This window comes from Pan paniscus, chromosome 21 (genome assembly GCF_029289425.2).
Source record: "Pan paniscus chromosome 21, NHGRI_mPanPan1-v2.0_pri, whole genome shotgun sequence".
Taxonomy (NCBI): domain Eukaryota; kingdom Metazoa; phylum Chordata; class Mammalia; order Primates; family Hominidae; genus Pan; species Pan paniscus.
In genome coordinates, this window is record NC_073270.2 from 47257151 (window position 1) to 47276315 (window position 19165).

At 40.0% G+C, this 19165-nt stretch overlaps 1 protein-coding gene across 4 annotated transcripts in view; it reads right to left on the minus strand.

The window, feature by feature from the left end:
- The window catches only part of CHD6 (chromodomain helicase DNA binding protein 6), a 210144-nt gene that overhangs the window by 112940 nt on the left and 78039 nt on the right, over positions 1 to 19165 (minus strand). For all 4 annotated transcript variants that reach the window (XM_034947296.3, XM_034947297.3, XM_055104987.2 and 1 more), the window contains one exon: positions 16634 to 17154. In XM_034947296.3, coding sequence (XP_034803187.1) covers positions 16634 to 17154 — 521 coding nt within the window. The remainder of the gene's footprint in view (positions 1 to 16633; positions 17155 to 19165) is intronic.

A 19165-nucleotide genomic window follows, 5' to 3' on the forward strand; every position in this document is an offset into this window, starting at 1 on the left:
TATTCTCATTTTATCTTGAGGAATCTGAGGCATGGTGAGGTTAAGTTAGATTTCCAGGGCAACAGGGTTAGTAAATGGCAGAGACAAGATGTGAACCCGAGTGGAGTCTGTGCTCTTGATCATCATAGCATTCTTGGGGAATAGAACAGTGTTTTGGATACATTTAGTAAAAGATAGCTGGCTCTGTGTCTGGATAACAGGGCAAGTGAACAGAAGCACTATGTGATGGAGCTCAAAGGAAAAATCAAGGGTGCACTAGACCAGGAAGTTTAGACTCCATTCTGCGTGAAAAGGGCCATGAAAGCAGGTCCAGCAAAGAGGGAATGAAGCCTTTCAAGGGTGGAAATGCTTTGAAAGGCCCAGCAGGAGTAGAACCAGGAAGTCTTGGCAAGTGACAGAATGTGGGGGACAAGAAGAGCCAACACTGGTACTTCCCATCAGGAGAGTTAGTAGAAAGTATGGGGAAGAGAAGGAAACTGGATGACCTGGCTCAGAAGGGTGATCAAGCACACGAACCAGCCAGTGCTGATCGCTCAATCTGCCTGCTTCCCTCTTGAACACCCGTCACCCTTCATATGTCCCTAACCAGGTCAGCACAAACTCTGCCCAGCTTCTATTCCCCAGGCTGGAGACGGGCTTGCCTACCTACCAGGAAAGTTCATGATGAAAGCTATTTGCAAACTAACACAGGAACAGAAAACCAAATACTGCATGTTCTCACTTACAAGTGGGAGCTAAATGATAAGAATATATGGACACATAGAGGGGAATGACACACACTAGGGCCTTTTGGAGGGTGGAGGATGGGAGGAGGTAGAGGATCAGGAAAAATAACTAATGGATACTAGGCTTAATACCTGGGGGATGAAATAATCTATACAACCAACCACCATGACATAAGTTTACTTATGTAACAAACCTGCATTTGTACCTCTGAACTTAAAAGTTAAAAAACAAAACAAAACTATTTTGATCCAACCTAAAGAACTGAAACTCTAGGGGTCATGCCATTTTTGAGGATTATCGACTTTTAACAAGGGACTTGTACCCTTAAGCAGGGGAAAAAGCAAAAGTTCTTCCATTTCTTATCAGTTCAGAAGAGGAGACTCAGGTAAAACAGTTTTAAAAGATGCTAAATTTTCACATGAGTCTTTATCTCATGTTATGTGGCTCCTCATTAAGAAAACTGCATAGCAAATTACATTCTACAAAGTACTTATGAATTCCATGTCTCATCCCAATCCCATGAGGGAGCCAGGACAAATAATCCCCATATTCCAGATGAGGAAAACTGAGATTTAAAAGCAGCAAATGCCCCAAAGTCAGCAGCAGGGCAGAGGCTTACGCTCAGGTCAGCTGAGTCACAGGGTATTACTTTTTCACACCAAGTCATGTATTTTGCCTCTTTTTTTCTAAAATCCCAGTCTCCCTTTTAGTAAATGTAAAAACTTCAAATATCCTTTAATGTTATTTGAATCTCAAAATAATGGTTTAAAAAATCAGCAACATTCCAATGACCCAAATATATAAAATTCACAAATTCATAGATGTTGATAGTTTTTTATAGCTGTCTTAGAAAAAGGTTTCTTTGACACAAATTTAAAGAAAGCTTACAAAATCCCAAAAGTCACCCTAATAATCACATGCTCAGTGGCCTCTGAATCTTCTGTAGAATCTTAAATCTTTCTTTCCAGCATTTGAAATCAATTTCATCTACTTACTAAACGTAACTTCATTATATTAGAACACTGTCTGTATATGTTTAACCTTCATTTTAAATATTTATTGTGTGTATATGTGTGTGTGCGTGCGCACGTGCCCACATGCTAGAATCAAGTGCTTCACTGTGGAACATCATAGGAACATCATACTCAAAGTTAAACCAAGCCCAAATCATAACTAAGGAATAGAACTTCCTCAAAATATGACACTTTACTAGGAGACTTGTGTGCATTTTGAGCAACATGTTAAATGTTGAAAGGAGGGAGGAGTCATGGTGAAGCACTTTCCAAGTCAAGCCTGAGGCGCTACTAGATTTTCCCAGACAGAAGCTGGGGGTCAGATAGCCTGGAAATACTTTCTCAAATATTTGTCAGTAAAATAGGAAAATACCGGCAGAAACGTGCTCCCTTATTGGCAGGTAAAGAAGAAGATACTCTACTTGGGAAATCTTCAAAGTGATTTTTTGGAGGTTACCTTTGGCAAGACAAGCCATTTTAAGTTCCAAAAATTCTTTCTGGAGCTCTTCTGATAAAGGCAAGTTTCAGGAAGAAAAGATTCCCTGAAAGCTTACAAGTGGGATCTTCAAATAGGATATTAAGAAAATATCATCTGAATTCATCCTCTAAGAAGACCAGATAAGGTACATCTTTCTGCTCTTTGGAAAAAGTTTTAAAAACCTTATGCTTGAGAGTTTTATCAATTGAAGACATTTTAATCCCCAAACTGCTATACCTATAGATGATTTGGCCCATGAATGTTTGTTTGCTCCTTGAAGTTCCAGGTTCTTCAAAAATAATGGATAGGCCAGGTGTGGTGGATCATGACTGTAATCCCAGCACTTTGGGAGGCCCAGGCAGGCAGATCGCTTGAGCTCAGGAGTTCGAGACCAGCCTGGGCAATATGGCGAAACCCCGTCTCTACAAAAAAATACAAAAATTAGCCGGGCATGGTGGCGCAGGCCTGTGGTCCCCGCTACTTGGGAGGCTGAGGTGGGAGAATTGTTTGAGCCTGGAAGGCAGAGGTCCCAGTGAGCAGAGATCATGCCACTGCACTCCAACCTGACTATCAGAGTCAGACCCTGTCTCAAAAACAAACAAACAAGCAAACAAACAAACAAACAAAAAAAACCAAGTGGATAAATAGGATCTAATAAAACTACATATGCAAATAATCTTTGACTCAGCAATATACTTACAGGAATGTAATCTAAAGATATATCACACGATATAAAAACATATTCATGAGGTTATTTATTACAACATTTTTTGGTAATTGTAAAATAATGAAAACTACCTATCTAAACATAAATGATTGAATAAATTAGGATATATACAGTGTAATACTAGACAGCTATAAAAACAACTAAGAAAGAATTCTACAAACTGCAGGAAACAATTCCCTATTTAATAAATGGTGCTGGGAAAACTGGCTAGCCATATGTAGAAAGCTGAAACTGGATCCTTCCTTACACCTTATACAAAATTAATCCAAGATGGATTGAAGACTTAAATGTTAGACCTAAAACCATAAAAACCCTAGAAGAAAATCTAGGCAATATCATTCAGGACATAGGCATGGGCAAGGACTTCATGACTAAAACACCAAAAGCAATGGCAACAAAAGCCAAAATTGACAAATGGGATCTAATTAAACTAAAGAGCTTCTGCACAGCAAAAAAACTACCATCAGAGTGAACAGGCAACCTACAGAATGGGAGAAAATTCTTGCAATCTACTCATCTGACAAAGGGCTACTAATATCCAGAATCAACAATGAGCTCAAAACAAATTTATAAGAAAAAAACAACCCCATCAAAAAGTGGGTGAAGGATATGAACAGACATTTCTCGAAAGAAGACATTTATGCAGCCAAAAGACACATGAAAAAATGCTCATCATCACTGGCCATCAGAGAAATGCAAATCAAAACCACAATGGGATACCATCTCACACCAGTTAGAATGGCGATCATTAAAAAGTCAGGAAACAACAGGTGCTGGAGAGGATGTGGAGAAATAGGAACACTTTTACACTGTTGGTGGGACTGTAAACTAGTTCAACCATTGTGGAAGTCAGTGTGGCGATTCCTCAGGGATCTAGAACTAGAAATACCATTTGACCCAGCAATCCCATTACTGGGTATACACCCAAAGGATTATAAATCATGCTGCTATAAAGACACATGCACACGTATGTTACTGCGGCACTATTCACAATAGCAAAGACTTGGAACCAACCCAAATGTCCAACAATGATAGACTGGATTAAGAAAATGTGGCACATATACACCATGGAATACTATGCAGCCATAAAAAAGGATGAGTTCATGTTCTTTGTAGGGACATGGATGAAGCTGGAAACCATCATTCTCAGCAAACTATCACAAGGACAAAAAACCAAACACCGCATGTTCTCACTCATAGGTGGGAATTGAACAATGAGAACACATGGACACAGGAAGGGGAACATCACACACCGGGGCCTGTTGTGGGGTCGGGGGAGTGGGGAGGGATAGCATTAGGAGATATAACTAATGTTAAATGACGAGTTAATGGGTGCAGCACACCAACATGGCACTTGTATACATATGTAACTAACCTGCATGTTCTGCACATGTACCCTAAAACTTAAAGTATAATAATAATTAAAAAAAAATTCTACAAACTGATAGGCAATGATTTCTAAAGATATTTAAGTGAAAAAGGCAGTGTTAAAAGAGTATAATATGTTACCTTTTGTGTAAGAATAAAGGGAAAATAAAAAAGCATGTACACATCTATTAATTAATACAAAAAGAAACAGAGAAAGGGTAAACAAAAAACCCCACAATGTCTATCTACCTGCAAGGGGTAGGGGAGAGAACAGTAGCAGGGATACAGGAGGGAGTGACACTTCTCTGAGTATACCTCTGTACACAGATCTGTCTTTAGGAAATCTGTTAAAGTTCTACATATTAAAACATAAAAAACTAAAGATGAAAACAAGCTGAAACAAGTGAATCCATGTATGTTTAAAACAAGTAGTATAACTGCACCTCACAGAGAATAAAACCCCTTCCATTAATTGATGAACACAGCATTTGACTACATATTCTCCACTTCTGGGGGAAGGGGAAAGTACAGCAAACCAATTCTGAAATTTTTTTTCTTGGTAGTTAAATGGTGAAGTGACTCTGAAATCATTTCAGATGTGGTACAGGATTAAGCAAATGAGTAAACGTATTGATGTTGGGAACTGGCAAATATGAAATGCTATAAGGCAAGGGAGATACTGTCAGATGAATCTCAACTGCAGGCATCATCAGTTGAACTCATGACTTCTATAACATGTATGAACACAAGCATGTATATGTGCATGTGTATATATACACATATAATATGTGTGTGGATATATGTATATACGTGTATACATATATTCATATGTGCGTGTTTGTATGTATTTTCCCCCTAGTTTTGACAACAGAAAGGGCCTAAGAGCAAAGATGCCCCATCAGCAATGAGTACACCTAACACTCAGATCTTGGTGTTTAACACTGAAGCTCCTCACAGAAATGGCTGATTCCAAAGCTAAAGCAGGGAAGACAGACGATGAGCCCGAAACATCCTGCTATGTCAGAAAGTAAGAGGGTGTTTAGAAAAATAAACATGGCATGTCAAAATGACAAATAAGTTAGCTTGAAGAGCTTTCGTTGCCCAAAACTGAGACCATCTGAACACCAAAGTAATTGAGTAAAGAATTATAAGTCACTGAAAACAATAGGAATCTATACCAATGAGACACACATAAATAATGAATAAGGGATAAGGGGGAGCTCTTGTTTACTACAAAATACAAATGGTAACTGTAAAGGAAGTGGTAGTTAGAAAATAATTTTGAGGCTGGGTGCAGTGGCTCACGCCTGTAATATCAGCACTTTGGTAGGCTGGGGCAGGAGGATGGCTTGAGGTCAGAAGTTTGAGACCAGTCTGGCAGCATAGTGAAACCCCATCTCTACAAAAAAATCGGGAAAAAAAAATCAGCCACACATGATGGTGCATGCCTGTAGTCCCAGGTACTTGGGAGGCTGAGATGGGAGGAATGATTGAGCCCAGATGGTTGAGGCTGTAGTCAGTCATGATTGTGCCACTGCACACCAGCCTGGGTGACAGAGCAAGACCCTGTCTCAAAAAAAACAAAATAACTAACAAAAAAAACCCATTTTGTAACCAACGTAGAAAAAGATGGGCATGGTGCAGAATCATCAAGGGATGCTAAATCTTGGGAGAATGATGTGAAGAGAAGCAGGATATTTGCATGATCTTAAAATGTCTCCCTGCAGATTACTTATTAGTTATAATGGAACAAAAAGAATAACTAGACAATGGTTACAGAAGAATAAGAACTTAGGAAAGACACACTGATGTATTTAGGGACAAAAAGGCCTGACATACGTAACTTGTTTGCAACTGGTTCAGGAAACATGCGTGCACGCGTGCGCACACACACACATACATAAATATTTATTAAAATAAGTTTATAATATAAGTATATATACATATATAAACTTTAAAAAATAATTTATCTTGACATACATCTATTCCACGGCTGAAGTGGATACTGTGTTTGGCATCTTTTTTTCTGACAACCAATACTGATTCCTAGACTATAAAAGAGCTCTGGCAGAAGGTCAGACTGGGCTATCGTACCCTATTCTTTTTACCATGGTGATTGGTCCAGGATGGACACATGACCCAGCCAGACTAATCTGGGAGTCCTTCCTTTAAAATATATATATATATTGGCAGGAGTGGGTAGGAAAATGAATCTTTCTTCCTAGGTCATGAAGTTGTTAAGCTGTAAGCCCACAGCTATGGGCAGCCATGATTCCAGCCTTGAGAGGAATGCATTTGCAAAGAATGGAGTGGCACCCAGACAGGCGCAGGGGGTCACTGAAGACAAACTGCCTTGGTCTCAACTAAACTTCCTGGTTCTGATTCCTTAAGCCAGTGAACCTCATCATCATTTTTTTCTAACTTAAGCTAATTTGATTGGGTTTATGTTACTTGTAACCAAGAGAGTTCTGAATAACACAAAGGCCTAATACTCCCACCAATTAATGGCACAGGAGCTTGAATCAAAGCAATCTTATTTCTATAATCCTCTTTTTTATTAATAGCTTTCAGAGTTAGAACAAACTAACTTGCAAGGAAAAAAAGGAAGAAATAACATTTTTGAGAGTCAAAGTAACTATTTTTTATTAAAACTTGATTTTACAATCAAACATATCTCCACTTTAAAGAAAGTACCTACTATGCATTTATGACATGCAAGAAACTCCCAATCAGTTATATCATACATGTAGGACAACTATTACTTATAACCATCAAAGCTTTTATCCTGTCTTCCACATGGCTTCATCAGCCAAGAACATTTTGTGCATCTTTACTTTCTGTAGTCTGTCCTAGTAAAAACGTGTTTTTTTTTTGTTTGTTTGTTTTTTTTGCTTTCCAAATAGGAAATTTCATTATCATATGAAAGCACTAGGATTTCTCAAACTTTCTCTTCAAGCATATCTCCAGTTTCTAACCTCCAGGTTTCTTTGCTAGAACTGAGAGTTAGGAAGTGAGTGCTGAATCTGAGTACGAGGAAAGATATGGGTACATGTCACGACATCGTACTACTATGAATCTTTTATGGCTCTGTCCCCGTGGACTCCAGGTATTGAAAGCTCTTATCTACTAAGATGCATTAATTCAAAATGATTCATCTTCTCATTTTAAAATTAAAACCTTATAAAATATCCATCAGAGCCTTACGGAAAGAATGCGTTACTACTACAGCCACCGAAAATAGCTCATGATCCCAATGACTGCCTCCAAAGACACGTAGAGTCTCAGAAGTCCAGTCCAGGAACCACTACTCCACTCCAGCAACAACGCTTCAGAGAAGCTTCCAGCACTGACCTTCCTATAGGCTTTGATCTTCTTCCCAGGAGTACAATACTGAAAACATGGATATCACCTTGAAAAAGCTCATTTGCACACTTGATTCAGCTTTTCCATAATACCCGTATTAACTGAGTCTACATAGAAAACTGAGTTGGTATTGATTTTTTAAAGATACTAGTTAAAAGAAAAAATATAAAAAGACCCTAATTATTTTGGTACAGATATAATCTGCTGTAGATAAACTGTGAACTAAATCTGCCCTGTCAGTCCCTTTAACCGTATCATCAACACCTTCAAAACGGAGATTAGAGAGGTTTGTGATATTGTCCTAGTAAAAAGGAAACAAAAAGATTACTTCCTCTTAAGATGAAAAAGCAGAGTTTTACCAAGTAGTCCTATTAAAAGTAATAAAAGCAACTGAAAATAAAAATTCAGGAAGTATAGAAGAGTTTCAAATAAAAAGTATAACCCATCCTCAGTACACCAAATCCCCAGAGAGGATCACTTTTGACTGATGCCTCTCTAACCCCAAATACGCTCATGCTTCTAGTTCATTATTTATCAACAGTAAGCAATGGCTACTGACATCCTGATAGGAAAGTTGATGAATTCAGATCTCATATACCTCTCCTATTGCTGTCCCTACTCAGTATTTTCGTTGAACTCTCTTAGTGGAGGCAACCACACTTTAAATTTTCATTAATTCTTTGCTTTTCTGATTGCTCCTCTGTCATGACCCATTCTTGTGTTGCAGACAAAATATCCTCAATCTGAGGATGCTAATTTAAAATGTGTTCATTCTTTTCCTTGAATTATTTCTTCTGATGACAGTTGTTCTTTTCTTTCTTCCTTTTCCTGCTTTATGCTGCTCGTTTTCCTCTACGGTCTTGTGCTCTTCAGTAGACTGATTTCCTATTGAAAATCAACTAGGCTGGTAATACAGGTGCCTGGTGAGGCTCTCCTCTGCTGCCAAGTAAACTGCTTTCTCTACAAGCCTCGCCCCTGAATAGGAAGCCTGGCCTAGGACACTGTACACATGGCAAGACTTGTCAAGTGGCTGTCCCTCCCTCCACTTTTTAGGGTATGGGCAGGGAAGGGCAGAGAAGTTAGTGCCCTGTGCCCCCTTCCTGTGGGTGTGATTCCTTATATGGAGCCCTAGCCCCTTCCCCAGGGCAAACTGCCCAATATTCTTAGAGTAATTGCCTGAGTTCATCCTGGAGCTGACAAACCACACAGCCATTCTGCAGACAGTCCCTTAATCAGCCACCTCCGCTTCTGGCCTGCCTCCAATCCCTCCTCCAGAGCTGCCTGCTCCATTGCAAGGAGGAAACACCTCTATCTTTGCTGCAAACACAGCGCCTGCCTGAGCTCTAGCTAGGACTCCCTCCACACCATTTATCCACCAGTATGATACCACTGGACTTCTTTGTCCAGAAATTCAGTAATAGCTCTCATCTGTGAAATATTTCTTCCCCTCTGTTCTTCCTATCATTTCAGTAAGATTTGGATAAGAGGTGAAAATGAAAGCAGGCTGCGTGTACCATCTTAAAATCTGGAAGCCCCTAAAAAGAACATTTGTTTAAATGTCTTTTGGTCTTTTTGCTTTAAGTCTTTTCTCATCTATTAATTTCTTTAATAACTAGATCAATACTCATCTCTTCCAAGGGACTCCCCAGACCAGAAATGACATACTCTTTACCTTCTAAATCCTTTCAGCTACTCTGTATGCAGTTATATCAGGTTTTTCATTTGTTTATATCTTTGCCTGTTTCTTGAACACTTGTCAAGGTTGCTTCTTGTGAAAAGCACCTCAAACTCATAAAAGTACCTCAATGACTAGTCTCATAGATACTTCTGTGACACTTTGCTTCCTTTCCCTATAAAAAAACTCATAAAGCAAGACACAGAAGAGGCAATAAAAATATACTGGATAAATGAGTAGGCATTTATCAAGCATTATTATTTAGTAACTCTTTCCTTACAGATTTGGTAAAGGTCTACTATGCACCAGGCCACAGAGTAAGCACTTCTGATGCTCTTAAAAAAAAAACAAAAACCCCAGAAATAAAGACTTAGTGCAAAGCTTCCAAGGTGGGTCTCTGACACTACCATTTAGATTTCTTCCCTGGTTAACATGAAGTCCAATGGGTTCCAAGCTCAGGGTCTCTACTGAGGACTCATACACACCGTTATGTCTTCTTTATTCTAATAAATGGTCACAATGTAAAAACAAGTCTCCCAACAGAAAGAATCCCATTAATGTAATCTCTTGAACCTGAAATTAGCCTCAATAAAGATCTCTCTAAACAGATAGCTGATTGACCTTCAAATAAATGAGAAAGAGCCACCAGCTCTTGTGAGGAGGAAAGGTAGTTGAGTTCTACTACTCTTCCTGCACCACACAGTTATCAGCTGACTCAGCGGCAATCAGGCAGCTCAAATGGTTATATAATCAGAAGGCCTGGGGTTTAACACTTTGCAGAAGCAATCATCACAGATGAAAGCGAAAAAAGGTAAAATGCTGGATTCGGGAGAAAAATCTGCTCTGGGTTGACAAACCAAACAAACGGGGATGAAAAACTGAAATTGGGGCTGATCACACCAACCACTTCTTTTCCTCTTTTTGCTTTTTCATTCCTAGCAGATGTTACATATAAAAACTTACACAGGCTCCACTTTTCCTGTGATCTTTCACCTGGGAAACATGTTTCTCAAAGGATAATCTAAGAATCAGCCACACTGTAATTACCTGGGAGAATTTTGAACTGCAAGTTTCTGGGTTCCACCCCAGACCTAATCATTCTCTCTGGGGAATCCACTTTTCTAACAAGCTGTCCAGGTAGTTCCCTAGGCACAGCAAAGTCTGAGGACCAGAGATCCAGGTAGACAGACCTCCACTTGGGCCAGCACACTGACTAATTTCTTGACTTGCAAGCAAGAATATGAACCATTCTCATATGTGTGGAAATTCCAAAGCTTATCCTCTGCCCTCACCAACAACATGAACACCAAAACTCAAGACCCTAGCTTTTAAAAGCAACATTCAGGCTGGGCACCATGGCTCATGCCTGTAATCCCAGCACTTTAAGAGGCCAGGCAAGCAAATCACTTGAGGACAGGAGTTCGAGACCAGCCTGGCCAACATAGCAAAACCCCGTCTCTACTAAAAATACAAAAAATAAACTGGGTGTGGTGTCCCAGCTACTCGGGAGGCTGAAGCAGAACTGCCTGAACCCAGGAGGTGGAGATTGCAGTGAGCCGAGATCACACCACTGCACTCCAGCCTGGGCGACAGAGCGAGACCCTGTCTCAAAAAAAAAAAGAAGCAACCTTCAGCTCAGTCAAAATGCTTGGCTCCCTATGTGAGAAAGGGCAACCTAAAGAGCTGGCCACAGACCTACTCCTCAGATACTCACTCCCTGGATATAGAGTAAAAGAATCAGAAGGCTTCATACACAACTGAAATGGATCATCTTTCCTGCTCACTCGGCTGTGCCTTAATGCCACGAAGCTGACTTTTTACTAAAGGCTATTTCAGGAAGAAAAAAATGAAATTCACCGGCATTTAGAAGCATTAGATGCAAAAACTTGTTGAGCACAGTATCTACTGCATAACAGTTCTTGCTATAATCTGAATTTGTCCCCCAAAATTCCTGTGTTGGAAACCTCATCTCCAATGCAGCAGTGTCAGGGGTTGGGGTCTAATAAGAGGAGATCAGGTCAGGTGGCTCTGGACTCATGAATGGATGAATATTGTTATCACAGGAGTGGATTCTCTTGAGAGTAGCCCTCTCTCGTTAACATTTCATCCTCTCTTGCTCCTCTCTCTGCCTTTGGCCACAGGATGAGGAGCTGCACACAGGTCCTCCCCAGATTCCAGTGCCATACTGTTGGACTTCCCAGTCTCCAGAATGGTAAGCCAAATAAATTTCTGTTCATTATACATTATCTAGTCTGTGTATTCTGTTATAGCAACATAAAATGAACTATAACAGTTCCCTAATAAGAAATTTCTTTCTCAAATGGTAAAAACTTAGCTTCTCTGAGAAACTGGCATGTTGCTTTTCTAAGGCCAAAACATTATATTCAATATAATGAACAATTTTGGGAACAAAATATTCCCAAAGCCTTTATTAACATTTCATGACCCTACATGACCTGACCCCTGCCTTTCTGATCCCCTCCTCCAGCTATACCAGCCATGTACAGCTATGTATGCATAGGTATGTGTATATGTTTTTATGTATACACATAAACGTACATCTGTGTATGTCTTCTTAGGCAAGTGGCTCCAATCCTCTCTGGAATAAGGCACTATAATTTTAAAAATAGTATAAGCATATGAGCTATACCAAATGAAATTTTAATTTCAGAGTCAGGAAAATGACAGAGCCTAACTTGGCTTCCTGAAGGAGCTTTCTTTCTTGCTTAAGTTTTACACAATAAAGGAATGAACTAAACTCATACTCAAAAATAATTTAGAGAATTAAGCCAGGTTTGGTGATATATATCTGTAATCCCAGCTATTGGGGAGACCCCATCTCTAAAAAAAATAATAATAATAATTTGGAGGGAAAAGAATAAATACTAGTTTCAATTGAAACTTCTCCTATTTAAGAATTTTAGGCTTTTATCTCTTAAGCAATAAATGAATACTGATCACTATTAATATCATCCTTGAAAAGGAAAATTTGCTAGACTCTACCTATCACCTGTTTAGAACAGACACGTTCAATAATCTGCTTGTTGCCTCTCAAATGCAAACACAAACAAAGGAAAAAGTTGAAGACATTTTAGTCCTTGAAAGGATACCATGGAGTATGCAAACTGAAATTCTATAGAAGAGGGACCATTTCCTACAAATAAAAACCAATTTCTCTGACACTGAAATCTCCCCATGTCCATTTCTGATCTTCCTTAGCAAACCATAAAAGACACACAGCTATGGAGAGAAAAGTCGGTTTTACAGTCAGGTGAACCTGGAGTCAAATCCCAACAATGGTGCTCACTAGTTTTGTGCCTTGGACAAGTTACTTAACTTTTTGAACTTTCATTCAATTATAAAATGGATATATTACCTACTGTTATATAACAATGGGAGTTATAAGATACCTTATACAGGTCGTATTTTCAAGGAGAAGAGCTCTATCCATTTATTCTTGGTATATATACATATACATATCTTAACTTTTGTTGAGGAAAACAAGTCACACATACCTAAAAACCACAATTAATGACGAGAAAAGTAGCCTGTTTTAGAGGCAAACATACAAGACTGCGAATCAGGCCTGAGATTATAACACACATCTGTGAATGACCTTAGACAAGTCACTTCTCTGTGGGTCTCCGTTTCCCTGGCTGCAATACAACAGGGCTATGGAAGTTCAGAGGGGACACACAGGTACACTGGTTTGGGGAAACTCTGATATATATCTGTACTGATATATATCTGAACTCTGATATATATCTGAACTGAGACTTGCACTCAGACCTGAAGAATGGAAAGGACTTGGGATACTGAGAGAAGGGTAAGAGCTGGGGAAATACCAAAAGCAATCCAAAGGAGAAGTGGGTCAAGGACCTTTAAGAACTAACGAGATTAATCGAGTTGGCCAGGTATAGCGCCAGAGATGGAAAGGGAGGGAGATGTCAGACCCCAGAGGGTCTGAATAACAGAGGAAGGAGTCTGGATTTTGTCCTGTCTGGAGTCTGGATTTTGTCCTGGAGGCAACAGGAGCAATCAGGGGACAACAGGAGCAATCAGGGGGCAACAGGAACAATCAGAAGATTCTAGGCGGTTATAAATTGTTGAGGGAATCCTATTTCCCTGTCTCCATGTTTTCATGAGGAAAAGCATATTTTATTCCCAAGGACTGAAAAATACTGGAAATATATTTTCTACCCTTCTTCAAACTTATCTCACTTCCCTGACTGGGGAAATACCCGAATAGCAAGACTGGAAGAAGGAATGGAGCACACATGGCCCAGCACTACCACCTCTGCTTCCGAGTGCCTGCAGTGCTGGCAGATAAACTCAAGTGAGGGAGTAACAGCAAGTCTGATGGTGGCCACAAGCTAACAAATGTTTTTCAATCCAGTTTACCAATAACCGAGCTGATAAACGAATGCCCATTTCTATTGACTATTTCTCAACTGATTTAGAATTGAAAAGGGAGAAAAGGCGATTTGATTTACCACCACCACCACCACTGTTGCCAACATAAATAAAGGGGCCAACAGCAGGGCTTCAGAAAGACTAGCCAGGTGGCAGCTGGCAAGATGGACTGAGGGAGGAAAAGGCCAGAAGCCCGTAAATCAGTTGCGGAGCTCCTACAGTAATCCAAGCATTAAGTGAATCATTTATAGCCATCAAGTATTACCAGGGTCTAATCGATACCTGCTCAAATCAAAACATGTACTTGAGCCAATCTGCAAGAGTAAATCAACGAGAACAAAAAACTAAGGCTTAATTACTAACATATGCATATATACATATGTGTGTGTATATATATACATGTATTTTTAAATCAATTAACATGCTTCATATCTAAAATTGCTTCTGCCTACCAGTAGGATCACTAATTAAAGGAACCAAAACAACTTTATAAAGATATAAAAGAGAAGCAATCAAAGGCTAACCAGTCCAGAACCCTGGAGTACATAGAAGAATTCTATTATGTTACAGATCAATGTAATAGAACTCTAAAATAAAGAGAAAGCTCATGTAACTTGTCCACATTTTTGAAGAGATGATCACTTCTGTCAGTCTCCTCTAATAGGGTGTCTCTTGGACTTCTAAACCTCAAGAGGTTCTGCTGTCTTCTAAGTTAGCAGCCTTTGAAAACACTGCCAAGCACTTCTCCAACTCACTTATATTTCATACAGCCTAATTAGATCAAATCAAGTTGCGTTAATATTGCTACATTTATATAACAAAGACTGTACATTTTCACTAGACAGAATCCTGATTTTGCCTATACATTTGGCATCCAACACTTTGTTAAATGCCTCCTTATTCCCCCAAAATGGAATTTATGACAATGTTTGCATACTCATCACTTTGTTTCAGACCTCATACAATGTAAACATGAATTCCTTAAAAAAGGAGGAGTTGATAAAATTGTAAACATCAGAAACCAGTGACTAAATGGGCTCAGACACCTATGGCTTTCTAATGTCTTCTAGATACAAACCAAGACTTCTTATTAGGGCTATAAAACTCTCCTCTAATTACCCTAAATTCTCAAACACAATCTTTATTCCTTATTATTCTCTGTAATAATAATAAAAAAAAGTTGCCACACTAGCTCATGTCTGATCCTCCTCCTTTATATATGCTATTATCCCAAAGTACCACTTCAGTTCCTCCAAAGTAATCTGGAGATGAAAATTATTTGCAGAGGCTGAACAGTCACTCTGCTACTCCATCCACACACTGGAGACTAGAGTATGCTCACTAGGTTCACTAAGAAACAAATCCTGTAAGGTTTTAGTTAGGCAGAATCCTGAGTTCTGTCTACCTCTCTCTTGGCCGTCTGTAAGGTATTTTATGGGCATTTTCTGTAACCTACATTCCTGAGATCCCACCCAAGTTTCTGTGGTAGATGAAAGATGAAATTCCCTGCCAGACAGAAGGGAGTGAATATTATGAGGCAAAATTTTAATTTGGATTAAGAAACTATCCATCTGGTCCCAACAAGCTGTCCTTCTGAAAAAGAACTGAACCATATAGTAAACTCCAGGTTGCAACACACACCACTTAAAATGCATTCTTAAAATTACCTCCTTCATGCCTGACCAACACAGGTGTGATGGCCTCATTACTTTATGTTTTGTTAGTATCCACATCAGTCTGTGTTTTTTTATGAGTGCTCTTGGTCTAAAATAATAGATACATAGATAAATATAATTAACCTTCCCTTGCACTTAGATTTTAGACATGTAAATTCCTTAAGATAGGAGTCATGTATTTGGTGTTTCCTCAAAATTCTAAATATAAAGTTCTCCACAAGGAATTTAGAAACAAAATGAGAAATATAATATTTGCATATGATGACAGATATTGAGTTCCCTGCACAAGGAATGCATTTGCTGTCTTGATAGGGTCTATACAGTGAATCTGTACCTATGCACTCTGGTCTCTCTGTAAGTCATTATGGTCTCCTCTGGTCTCATTTACTCAGCATTTCCTAAGCACTTGTCAATGTGTCAAGCACTGTGCTAGACAATGAACTAGATAAACAGATCAGGAATGGTCCTGTACTCAGAGCTTGGAACCTAGGGGAAGCTAGTCAGTCCTCATCTATCTGGAAATCTGTGCATACTGACGGCTCTCTCAGGCTTCCTGCACCACTGATTCCCGTGACTGTGCATCCTCCTCATAGCAGCTCCTCTGCCACTCTACACGACTGCTGTTCCAAAAATCACTGCCCCCTGTATCACACCTGGGATGTCACTTCCCTTACACCCTGTGCATGTTAACATTTTAATTCTTTTTAGTCCAAAAGGAATGGCAAGAAACTGCATGGTCAGTATTAATTAAGGTTATCTTTCTCTCATTAGGAGGTAAGAAAAGTGGTTCATTTTTGGCTGAAAGCTAATATAGACACAAAGAACATATAAACATGGGATATAGCGGGTACATCTACACAGCTAGCAACTAAAGAATGCTAAGTACTAAGACCAAAAAGAATGGTTGGGGTCTGAAGGGGGTGGGGAATTCTTGGGAGTATCCTAAAAACACAAATGTCGTTTTTGAAATACCACGACTTTAGAAATGCAATGAGAAAACAGCAACCTCCAAGGACAGCCCCTTGCATTAGCACCAAGGGGTTACCCCTGCTCCCCATCCTATACAGGTGAGATGTGAAGCTTAGGCCCACAGGAGTGCAGCAGGGTTATGCCTAGGGGCTTGGGCTAATGCCAAAGGCAAATCATTCTGCACTGGCATAGGCAAGTGCTCAGAGAAGGGAGAAAGGAACGTACCTGGCCTTCCTGGACTTCGTCCTGGCTGCAGAGTCAGTGCAGCTCCTCTTCTCTTTGGCCTCCTTGGTGCCCGAGGCCTCCCGGGGCTTCCGTGCCTTCTTTGCCCCATCTTTTTGCTTCGGCTCCTTGTGCTCCTTGGCCTTCTTCGGCTCCTTGGCCTTTCTGGGTTCCTTTGGCTCTTTCGGTTCTCGTTTCCTCTTTGGCTTGGGCTCTCTGTCCTTGCTTCCCTTTGCTGCACCCTCTTGGTCTCCTGGCTCCTTTTTCTTCCGTTTCTTCTTCACTCCAGTACCTCCTCCTCCACTGTCCTCCATCCCATTATGGGATGTCATTTTCCTAGGAAAAAGGGTAGCAGCTTCCTCTTCAGCAGTATACAGGTCCTTCTGAGGCAGACAGTGACTAGCAACATCTTCAATTTTCTCTTCTTGATCAGTGCTGCAGTCAAATGGGGATGGAGATTTGTAGTCAAAATTGACAGAGGCATCAGACATTGGGGAGTGATTCAAAACTTTTAAATTTGACAACTGTAAAAGAGAGAGAAACAAGCATATTACCCTTCCAATTCATGCTTCAGACAAAGAGAGTTACCCAGTTTGAATACATGGATTTGCTCAACAAATATTTACTGAGTTCGCACTCTCTGTTAGTTCCTATTGTGCTAGGCCTTGGAGACAGAGTGGCAAACAGGACATACACGGCCTTTACACTTGTGGAGCTGTGCCAACGTGTTGTTAGCATACTAAATCAGGATCATTCAAAGGTAGGCCTTTGATTTTAACTAAAAATTGTGCTGTTCTGTATGATCATCTAATCTAGCCACCAGACTGAGCACCAAATAACCTTTAGCCACTTGCAAAAACCAAACTACCTGTATAGGAGGAAGTTTTATGGTGATAGATGCCATTAGAAGGGATGTGTCACAGGTGCTGAAGGCATCCCTAAAATGGAAGTTGCAAAGCTGTTTTTGAGCACCAACAAATAAAAGTACAGCCCCTCAAAGTGACCACTTTTTAAGAAAACATCCCTTTGGGTTTAGAAGTTATATCTCATTCTTTCAGGTCTGGTGTTGCAAAAAATATTTACAATTTCACAACAAAGCTAAGGTTGGTGATAATCGGTAACAATGTGGGTGTTAGTTTCAAGGAACGGCACCTTCTCCTTGGTCTGGAACAAAGAAATAACTTAAGAAGAGCCTGGGAGGGACAAGCAGGCTTTCTAAGAAGACGGTTACAATCATCTTTGCATGACGGCTTAGAAACAGCACCATTTGTGAGGAACCTGCTCTCTTAACAAGAGGCCTGGCATGTGCTAAAGGGCACAGACAGTTGCCCAGGTGGCATGGTTTCCCTTCAGTATGCTGGTTACCCAATCTGTGCTCAGACTTCCTGGCCCACCCTGGTAGTTACAGAGACTGTAACATTCAGCTGCATATTCCCCCTTCTGTTTTTCCAGTTTCTTTCCCTAGTCCAATGCTCCCAAACATAACACTGAGAATCCCAGGAGAAAAAGATGAAAGAAAGGAAAGATTTTTGGGGGGGCGGGGGGCAGATCTTTATCATATCAATAGAGTACAGCCTCATAAGCCTAAATACAAAGGGAATTGGTCATTCTGACAGGACTCACTACTTTCAAAAATAAATAAATAAATAAATAAATAAATAAAAGGAAAACAATTCAGTTTGATGATCTCATTGCTGATTGAGCACTTGAGAAGGCTTTGGAAAAGGAGGAGATAAGTGGACATAAAAGGAATTTAAAATCAAATACAAAAAAAATGGTTAAGGTGGTAAATTTTCTATCATACGCTTTTACCACAATTTTAAAAACTGTTTTAATGGGATACAAGGCAAGAAGAAATCCAGCAGTGAGGTGACAGGTATCCAGGTAAAGCTTGGCTCCTGTGAAGTGCAGAGCTGTCCTCGGAAGATTCTTGAATTCTGTGCCAAGGATGCCTGGCCCTCAAGGAACAAGTTTTTGCTTAGCATGCAAGGGTGTACAGACTTAAAAAGGATGAGTCACAGGTTTCTTAGGCTTTCAAAGATAACATAAAAGATCTACTCCCACCGAGGCGGCTCTCTGAAGGTCAGAGTGAGACCCTGTCTTTTCAGCTCATATCTCACGTCCAGGACCCTTTTCTGAAGGACAGGGGTCCCCAAAGAAGCTAGAAGCAGGTGGCAGTAAGGGAGCATTCAATCCTTAGGCAATAGCAAGAGCTGCAGCTAACATTTATTGAAAACATGCCATATGGGTACACTAGGGCTTGTGCAAGGCATGTTTCATGACCTGTAATCTTTATAACAATCCCACAGGGTCAATATGAAGATGCCGATTTTGTATACAGAGAAATGGAAGATTAGTGATGTTAATTGATATGCCCAAGGCTATATGGCTACTGAGTGCAGGAGCCTGGATTTGAACTCTCCATCTGGCCAAAGCTCACACCCAATTCATTGAGCATTGTATGACCTCCTGGGGAACTACAATGATTGCTAGGCCATGAGACCAGCATGATGAAACTTGGTTAGAAATGTTAAA